At 27.1% G+C, this 10,614-nt stretch overlaps 2 protein-coding genes across 2 annotated transcripts; both read left to right on the top strand.

Moving 5' to 3' along the window:
• Nucleotides 1–323: 323 nt before the first annotated feature.
• On the top strand, nt 324–3,489 carry LOC113552702 (wee1-like protein kinase). The gene is made up of 2 exons (XM_026955549.1): nt 324–672; nt 1,394–3,489. Exon 2 carries the CDS (start codon nt 1,484–1,486, stop codon nt 3,041–3,043), a length of 1,560 nt encoding a protein of 519 aa, XP_026811350.1. The 5' UTR covers nt 324–672; nt 1,394–1,483; the 3' UTR covers nt 3,044–3,489.
• Nucleotides 3,490–5,669: 2,180 nt separating this feature from the next.
• LOC113553504 (28S ribosomal protein S31, mitochondrial) lies at nt 5,670–7,102 on the top strand. Its single transcript, XM_026956867.1, has 2 exons — nt 5,670–5,804; nt 5,918–7,102. Exon 2 carries the CDS (start codon nt 5,960–5,962, stop codon nt 7,073–7,075), a length of 1,116 nt encoding a protein of 371 aa, XP_026812668.1. The 5' UTR covers nt 5,670–5,804; nt 5,918–5,959; the 3' UTR covers nt 7,076–7,102.
• Nucleotides 7,103–10,614: the final 3,512 nt, after the last annotated feature.

The raw sequence follows: 10,614 nt of genomic DNA, 5'->3' as shown, positions 1-10,614 counted from the left end.
TATTTTTCCCCCTTCGCCGGCGATAACGATAACAATAACAAATAACACCACAATCATACAATACGGTTACGACAGCGGACCGGTGCATAATGCAGTAGCAGCCCTCCAGACAGCAAGCAACAGCTGCCGTCGTTTTCCCGCGCTTTACCTTTGCCCGACAACAATCGCCCGACCATTTGCGTTGGTCGCACTGTACACTGCAGTGTTGCCGTACCGTCGTCACCTGACTCACACCGGCCAATCCGGTAGCTCGGCGCCCTACATGCCGCACATTTTTCGGCTCTTCTTGATATTATAACAACATTTACAATTATCTCGACGATTCGACCGCCGGATGACTCATGCGCGCGCCCTAGCCCGCCAGTCAGAAGTTTTTATCGCCAGTTTCGAGTTCTCGCTCGCATAATTTTTTTTAAATTTGTCTAATCACATTTAAATCCCGCTTGACGGGTCTTTTAGATTTTACCTTCTCGCCACTGTTCTTTCGTTTTTCATTGTTGTTGTGTCTATCCCACTTTCTTGACTTGCCCGTGAACACGTCTATCAGTATTCGCTTTCGAAACAGTGGTTTTTTTTATCCGTAGTGAAAGTGTTTTTTTTTTTTAAGAAAATCATTTGTTTCTCACATCTATTGGACCATAGTACAGACAATAAAAATGTCACCAGAATCATGTAAGTACACACTGATTATAATTTCTACATTATCATAGTATATTAATACTAACTGCGGTAATTGTTTTATGCAAGATTTTATGTTTAACACCGGACTCCTAATTATTGTATTATAATATGTATATTATTGTTTTATTTAATACTTTCTGTTGACTAATTAGCCAATTGGTCATGTCGCAACTTATTTAATTTTATTTAAATTTACTTACCTAATTTTATACAATTCAGAAACAAAGTATTTAACCTTCGAAAAATAAAATTAATAATTTTTTTTTTACATTAATTTTTAAAAATCATCAAACTATGTTTGATAGTCCTGAATTTTTTTATAGATCCTGGTACTTTTAAATTAGTATTTTCAATCTGTAATTAATTTAATTATTAAATTTAATTTGCATTGGACAATCATGGGGAATTCCACCAATAATCATTTAATTTAATCATTTATTTTAATAGCCAATTATTTATTTTTAGTACTATACATTTTTTTTTACCAAAGTATGTTGTTACATTTTAATACCTATGTGTACATAAGCCTATTTATTTTTTTTTTTTTTTATATTTACCTATCAGAAAAATAGTTTACAAAATTATTTAATCCTTGAAGTTGATAATTCTTTATTTTTCATATTATCAGTTGTGTTGTATCTAAACATTAAATATTATAAAGCTAATTTAATAATCTCATGATAATGAAATCCATTTTAACATATTTTTTCAGGTTTTGTGTAATTGAAGACTTGAATAACAATGTTCAATTTGTATGTTGACATATTATATCTGAAAGAAATAGAAATTCATTTGACCAAACATGGACGGAGTGGACATACAACGGTTTTTCAGTCCAGTTACATTGTTACCTAGACGTTTAAATTTCAATGATTCTGATGAGTCTTCACCTTGCCTTATTGCTGCCAACATTCAAGAATCGCCTAAAACGCCACCTAACCATGTTCAACATATTCCACCCATGACACCCGCCAGTCGAAAACATCGATCTGCACTTCCATTAAGGTTTGCTGAGCATTTAGCTTCACCTTCAAAAGCTGATTCACCTCAAAAGGATGAATTATCCTATTCGCCTCCTATAAAAAGGATTCGTGTCCTTAAATTGGAAGAAGGTATATTAGATCGATCCCAATCTTCTGTAAAATCTAAATTATTTGAAAATAGAAATTCAAACCAATTACTTAATGAAGCAACAATATCTAAACCTAAACAATTTAGCATTAACCCATTCTCTCCTGCAGCAACTGACCTACGGTTAAAATGGACAAATAATAATAACAACAATAACAATAATGAATCATCAACACTTGACAACTGGTCTAAAGATTTAACAAATGTTGAACTAACTGATCTTAAAGTATCTAGATATTTTAAAGAATTTAAAGTGGAAGATCTTATTGGAAAAGGAGATTTCGGCGAGGTTTATAAGTGTATTAATATGCTAGAAGGAATGCCATATGCTATTAAAAAAACACTTAAGAAGGTAGTAGGAACTAGACGAGAAAATTATGCTCGTAAAGAAGTATATGCAAATGCTGCTTTATTTAGTCATCCAAACATAGTTGCTTATCATTCTGCATGGAATGAGAGTAATTCAGTTTTTATACAACTAGAATATTGTGATGGTGGAAATCTAGATGAAATGATATTTACAAAACACCACAATTTCAATGATGCTGCCATCGAGCGCCTATTATCTCATTTATCAAATGGTCTTCATTATATGCATACATCAAAAATGGTTCATTTGGACATAAAACCTGCAAATATCATGATAAGTCATTCTAAATTCCTGGAAAAAGATGAAGATAAAGTTGATAGAGATATAATTTACAAAATTGGTGATCTTGGTCATGTAGCACATACAGACAATTTAAGTGATGTGGAAGATGGTGATGGTCGATATTTACCTAAAGAAATGTTAAGTGGAAAATATGATAGTTCAACAATTATGAAAGTTGATATATTTTCGTTAGGAATGACTGCATATGAAGCTGTTTCAGCTTTAAGATTACCAAGTGATGGGCCAGAATGGCATTTTTTAAGAGATGGATTTGTACCAGATATAGAAGATTTTGGATTAAGTTTACTTATAGCAAATATGATTGACCCCAATCCTCTTAATCGACCAAACGCTATTGATGTGTACAAGAATATTACATTAAAAATGTCAGAGTTAACCGAGATCTCTACTTTACAATTTAAAAGGGAATACTTAGCCAGCTGTACAAAAACACGGTCTACTCAATGTTCCCCTACTAAAAGAATTACCACTACTTCTAAACGAGTTCCAATAGCTTTAAGCACGTGGCATAAAAGGCGTCTGGTTGGACAAAAGTCGAAGCGTTACTATTCATTTTGAAAGTACAATATTGTAACTTACTTAACTCTGTTTTTTTCTATGTTTAGATAGTAACTTGAACTCTGTGATGATAATTATAGTTTTTTTTTTTGTATAAAGGGTCTCAAATTATTTTATATAAAGTCTGTGAATTTTTTATTGTATACGTTTTATAAAAATATGTGATTTTTCTATTGTTACGCTAGTTATAAATAACATAAGTTATTTGTGGTATGATAAATATTTCTTCGTCACAGGCTGTGATACAGCATTCTTTAATATCATAGTTTAAGTTTTATTATTTTGCACATTGTGCATATAAATTGAAGTTGTCATATTGTCATTATACTTCTAAAATTCATTTTGGCCTGCAAAAAATATTGTTTAAAATTATATGGTTACAAACTTTATTATTAAAGTCTTTTATTACAGAAAAAAATGAAAAATATGGATCTTTAATTTGAATACTTCTCAGGTTACATAATGTTACTAATTTTTAAATGTTCTCATAAGCAATTAATATAACAACTAATATTGTTTAACAACATTAGGTACATTATGTTTTTATATTAAATAATTAAAATGTAATGTCTATGTTATATTTATATTTTATCATATAAAACAAATATAATTTAAATTCTTTTTTGTACAATAATTTGTTTTTATAATTTTGATAATGTTTTACTGGCCAAAATGATTTTTAATGTATAACAAATTCTTGGTATTATTATTTTTTTTTTTTATAAAAATGTTTATTTTCATTTCATTATTAATGTTGAATAATAATATAATTTGTTTTACATATATTTTAGTAACATTTATTTTATAAATATATAAAAAACTGCCACTGTTAATATTTAAATTATGCCAATATTATAAATAAAAAAAAACTTAAATTGCATTAAATGCAAAATGGTTAGTTTACTTATGTCTTTAAGTTTTATTTATGTTTTGTCATTAAGTTTTAAACTGTAATAATTAAGATAATTTTCTTTTCAATGCCAATAAGAATACTAGTGTAGATACTATGAAAATATTAATAACTTGTAATTTATTATTATTGTTAATACTTAGTAACAATCATTTTAATATGTTTAAGTTTATGTTACATTGTATGTTTATTATGCATTATAATTTATTAGTTAAAAAAGTTACTGAACTGTTAAAGAATACCTATGTTCATTTTTAATGTTAAGAGATTTGTGTGTAACAATTGATGTTATTATATTTGATTATAAATAAACAATGAACACTAACATTTTAAATTTTTTTTTTTTTTAAATACCTAATATTATATTAGAATGTATAACCCAGCTAAAACATTGGTTACATAATTGTTGATATATATTTATTTTGGAAGCTTGTTCTGAAGAAACATCAAAACATTGTTATTTATATATAATGCTATTAATATAAATGATTCATTAAAAATAATGAACTGTAATCATTAAAATTTATATCAATATTAAATTTTGTTTAATTAATATAAATAAATAAAATTTAAAAGGTATATAGTTATTTTATTTATATTTGTTTCACAGACAATTATTTAAGAGAATCGCAAGAGAAAAAAATACTTTATTTTTTTTTAATATAAAATAGAAAAGATAATTTATTATTTGTATCTTAGTTTATATACCTTATACCTAAGAATACTTTCATAAAGAACATAATTAGTTTGTGTTTACAATTATGCTTTTCTGGTGATCTCATTTTTATCCAATCCTAACATACACATTACAGAACCCCTTTCTACATTAGTTTGATCAGATAACAAACCTTGTTCCAAATTCTTCCATGGACAATATTCCTTACTCTACGATGGTCACTGAATAAATTTAATTTTCTATTCTATAGTAGTTATCAGATGATGAACCTTACCCCAAATTATTTTGTGCAAAACAGTAGTTTTATCAAATATCTATAGAATTTAAAACCTTGTTCCAAATTATTTCATTTGTTCAGTCATTTGACTGACTACTGATTTAATAATTATACTTGTACAATTCCATGCTGTGTTTGAAAGTTGGTAATTAACAATTTTTACACTCTTACAGTATCCTAAATTAGGCTGATCCTATAGTGGTTGCGGATTTATGTTAAATAAGTTGTGTCTACAGAAGCTTCAAGGTCCCAAAACATATATTTGTTATACTGTCATTCCGTATTTCAGTTTATAAACAAAAATACGACACGAATCTCAATCATGAGTATTCAGAATCCAAAAATGAGTAGAATATTACTAATAATACTAATATTTTATATTATTGACAGTTTGAGAATGTCCAAGATTCAGTTAATTTTTATCACTTATTACTTATTTTGATTTCTCGTGCTGTTATCAGGGTTGCAAACACGATTTAAAATACGTTTTGGAATAGATCTTATAGTATAACCACAGAACAACTTAGTACTTACACTACATACAGTATAATTCAGTCAAGTCAATAAAATCATATTGTGTCATATTTTATCTCTTGTAAGCATAAATAATAAATATTAGTAATATTACCACAACACGATTAAATATATACTTAATAAGATATCTTTAATCGTGTATCACAGTCATAGACCTATGATCACAGTAATCATTATTGTTATCATTAACTATAGATAATATAATCAATTTTATTATTTACAGACATGAAGCATTGATTAAATATCAATATTATCAATATATAAAGTAAATTTATCGTGCTAACATAATAGCATGTAAACTGTAAAGTTATTTTTTTTATTTTTAAAGTTGATATTGTGAAGTTGGAATTCTTCGAAAACACAAGTAAGAAGAAAGATTGTTTTTGTTCTCTATCTCATTCTGAATAATCTTTTTATTTATATTTTTCATTATGTAATTTAAGAATCCTATGTTAATGTCTTTAATTAATTTTTTAGGGAATTTTCAGTAACATAATTTCAAATAGTACATATATCAAAATGAATCCCACTCTATCTATCAAGTGCATACCATATATTAATGGTTCAAAACGTAATACTATTCGTGGCGTTTTTTGTTTAACTCAACGATACAAATCAGACGATGATAATAATTCAAAAAAGAACCAATCAGCTGTTGAAAAACTAAATAATCTACTGAAAACCATGAAGAAAGGAAATGACACCAATATGATTCCTCAAGAATCTAAACCCATTGATTTGGCACAACCTAGACAATTGGCAAGGAAAGCAGAACAAAATAAACAAGATATTGATGAATCTAAACATAACAAACCATTAGGCGAAAAATTATCTGATGCAGCCACCAAAGTTGCTCAATCAATTGGAGGTGATACAAATAAAACTAAATCGGACTTGTTAAATTTGCTGAGGATTTACAACAATGAACCTAATGATTCTTCTGAAAAAAAGGTGAAATCTTCTGTTCAGTTAGATGATCTACTATCGGGAATGAAAATTGATCGTTCTCAACCAAAGAATGTGTCCCTAAAGTTTAGTGATGTTGATAGAGCCCAACGAGTGAGAGAATTGATAGGCCATGGTTCTGGTGATCATCAAAGAACTAAAAAGTACAAAAGACCAATGGATAATTATGTGCCAATTAGTTTATTTAGCAGTGATCCACTTGGTATATTTAAAGAATTTAACAAAAATAAAGACATTCCAATCTTGCCTACTTGGAAAAGATTACATGAAAAAAGTTTACAAACAGCAGTAACACATCCACCAAAAAATATTTATGAACAAATGATTATTTGGACAGAACAAGGAAAATTGTGGAAATTTCCTATTAATAACGAACAAGGTATGAATGATGAACATAATGTATTTTTTGCTGAACATGTATTTTTAGAACCATTAATTGATGAATGGTGTCCCAAAAAAGGACCAATTAGACATTTCATGGAATTAGTATGTGTTGGTTTGTCAAAAAATCCATTTTTGTCTGTTGAAGAAAAGAAAGATCATATTAATTGGTTCCGACAATATTTCTATGCAAAAAATCAATTATTGAATGAAATTGGTGCATTCGAAATTAAATCATTACCAGAAAATGTTAAGGAATATTATAAACCTACAATTCCAGACAAATAAAATAAATGAATAAATATTGTAGTATAGAGCATATAAAAAGTTAATAAAATATTTACAACATATGTGTAATTTTATTATTTTATAAATCTTATCTATTATTTATTATTTATTTACAAATAAATGATAAATTCAAATCCAACATTAAAAAATAATCATTGTTTTTTTTTTTTTTATTAGTTTAAATTTTTAATTGTAGCAGTTTATTGAATATGCGTCTGGCTATGTTGGACTTAGCTTGTTAATATCGTTCAAGCTAGGATATTTATTATATTAAAATTTAAAATTATAAAAAATAATTGCAAGGACGTATTTAGGGTGTTGATATGGGTGTTTAGTTATAGTAAAGTTCTATACAACTTGTAGATCATCTTACACATACTGTTATAATATAATAATTATTAATTTATATCAATACATAATATTTGTCAACGTAATATGTGGGGTGTGGTATCCTGTCAAAAAGTCCATTTTAAAAAAGTTGGACTAGAAGTCTGGATTCAGTTTTTATAGTCAAACAAAAAGTCCGAAAATACAAAATATTTTATAGAATATAATATTTATTTAAAAATTTAAAAATGTTTGTAGACATTATATATTTATATACATTATATTATTACACTTTTTTTTCGATTTTCTTATATTCATTTATAATTATATAATTTATTATTAATTTTAATAGGTACGTATAGATACATGTATTTAAAAATATTTATAGGTACAATCACACGATATCTTAAGAACAACAATATCAATATTTATTTGTAACTAAATACACTTCAACAAACAATGAATTTTATTTTATTTATAAACAAGTCAATAAACTAAAATTAAAAAAAAAAATAGTATATAATAAAAAAATATAAATTTGTCATTACTATAGAGATGCCTAACTATAGTGGATTTCCATTACATTTTTGTTAGTTATACGAAAATATAATAATATAATATGTGTAAAAACATTTTTAAATATTAATTTTCGGACTTTTTGTCCAACTTTTTTTAAACAGACTTTTTATCCGCGATTCGTGGGATGTGGAGCCAACACAATGAGTTAATCAGTACACCAACTACATTCTTAAAATTGTGTAGCTCTGTAGTTGGACAGTCGCTTCATTAAATTTTCAATAAATCATTAAGCTTAAGTTACTTTCTTAATATTTGGAAAATATCTTTTATAACACCAATACACAAGTCAAGAGATAAACATAATGTCACTAATTATAAATCAGTAACATAACCTAGGGAGAGCTCTCATTCCAAAAATATTTGAATATCTTATTACCTACTAAAAATCTATTTTTAATAATGTCCTTCATATAATCATATGTAAAAATCAACATGATTTCTGGCCAAATATGTTGACTTTTACTAATAATTTACTTAATTACTTTATTAGACTAAGACACTTTCAGCTCTTAATTAATGTATACTAATAATAGTTTTATACTGACTTCAAAAAGCATCTGATAAAGTAAATTACAACATTCTTTTGTATTCTTTTATACACTTTTGTTAAAGTGTTAAGATGCTGAGATTTATTAATAAAAACGCGGTTAATTTTAAAATACCAATGTCTTCAAAACATTAGATTAGGCTATTTGTCTTACATTTGAACTCGTTAAGTCGGCAAGTCGCATTTTAAGTTTGGGTCCACTGTCGGCAGGTCACCTCACCTCAACCTCACTATTTTTCAGGAATAAATCTTATTGGAAATGTTCAGCATAGTGTTTCTAAAATAATTAATGAATGAAGTCACTAGTATACTCACTGCGACGAATGAAGATTTTATTGAAATTTTTTTTTCTATCTTCAAAATCTGAGTTTTTTTATTTTATTTTTATAATATTATCTTAAAAGTAAAAATAAACACTCTAGATATATTTTTTGCAATATTCTCATACGAATCGAAACGTCATATCAGTTTTAAGCTTGTCGTGCGTTTTTCACACTCAAATCGCCGACTAAAAAAAAAGTGTGACACGTCGGTTTGCATGAGAACCTAACCAACTCAGAAAACTGCAAAGATTAACAGTGGTGGTAGTTATTTGTAGCCATTTAACATATATGATTAATTAACACATTGCTTATGTTTTATATTTACATTGTAAACTAATTAAAACGATGAAATAATAACACAATTAGGGTTAACAGAGCTTGAGGTAATCTAATTTATTGCCATGTTATGCGTTTTAGGTGTATTATAATAAAAAAATATAGTATGGGATTTTATGAAAGAACAAGTTTATGCCAAAAAAGTGAATAATCGAGATAAACTTTTAATGAGAATTAATAATGTAGCTGATATTATTCGTCATATAACACCTGCAAATTTGTTGGAAAAAACTTGGAATTCATTACATCGTCGCATGGAAAGTGCATTGAACTTAACGGGGGTCATATCATATTGAACAACTTTTGTACATAAAAATTGTAAATAAAGTAATATGATAATTTAACTATATTATTTTAGTGGTCGTGGCGAAATCATATACCTACTATTAAATTCTGAACGGAGTGATGAATGTATTGATTGTACAAAGATGTGTGTTTTTTTTTTATTTTTGTATCTGTCATCACATTTTGGATTAGTAATAATACTTCGATTTTTGACTTCAGCCCCTCTTTAAAAAGGAAAAGGGGATCAAAAGTAAAAAATTTTCAGAAGTTTTCAAAAGCGTCATGAAAAACCATGAAAAAATAACGGAAAAACAGGAATTTTTACGCATAACCACTTTTCGACAAAATCGACTTTTTGATTTTGCTGTAACTCAAAAACGAATCATTATAAATACTTGAAATTTTCACTAAATGTTTATATTAGCGTTATCTATTTACGATTAAATTTTCAAAATTGACCTTTTTTAAGCTACTTATAGACAATTGAAATTTTCGCCTTTTTTAAGTTTTTTTTCTTGAAATGCCGATAAAAAAAATTTGGGTATACAAAAATTCTTTAGAATTTAATACAAGGTATTACATATCGTAGTAAAAAAAAATAAAAAATCGTTAGTCACAATTTTTGTTTATAAGCATTACAAGTTCAACAATTTACGAAATATATCAAAATCGCGAAAATTTGCAAGGAATTTTAAAGTTGAAAATTCATAAAATTATTGTGATTTATACCTAAGGTTAAAAAATCCAATCCAAGGTTATCCATAAGTTTTCCTTCAAGTAACTGTAAAAAAAAATTCCAGCGTCATATAGAAAAAATGTTATGAGCGTATGAATTGAAAATTTTTTTCGAAATCATGTAAAATAATGATATATTACAATTTAAATATAGGTAATAATATAAAATATCTTAATAATTATCATTGACTGACAAATTATCTCCGTTCAGAATCGTTTTTCGTATACAATGATACCTGTCATTGCATTCAAATTTAACACATCCGTTATAGAGACCAGTGATCTACTCTACATCTCTACTATACAGCAGAGCAATACCCACTTGCCCACTTTTTTTTAAAAATAGTTTAAGGTCTATGGGCTAAATAGTAATTTGCCAACGACATTAGTTCCCCAGACATTATCAG

The sequence above is a fragment of the Rhopalosiphum maidis genome, chromosome 2 (genome assembly GCF_003676215.2).
Source record: "Rhopalosiphum maidis isolate BTI-1 chromosome 2, ASM367621v3, whole genome shotgun sequence".
NCBI classification, from domain to species: domain Eukaryota; kingdom Metazoa; phylum Arthropoda; class Insecta; order Hemiptera; family Aphididae; genus Rhopalosiphum; species Rhopalosiphum maidis.
This window is presented reverse-complemented; position numbering and strand designations above follow the sequence as displayed.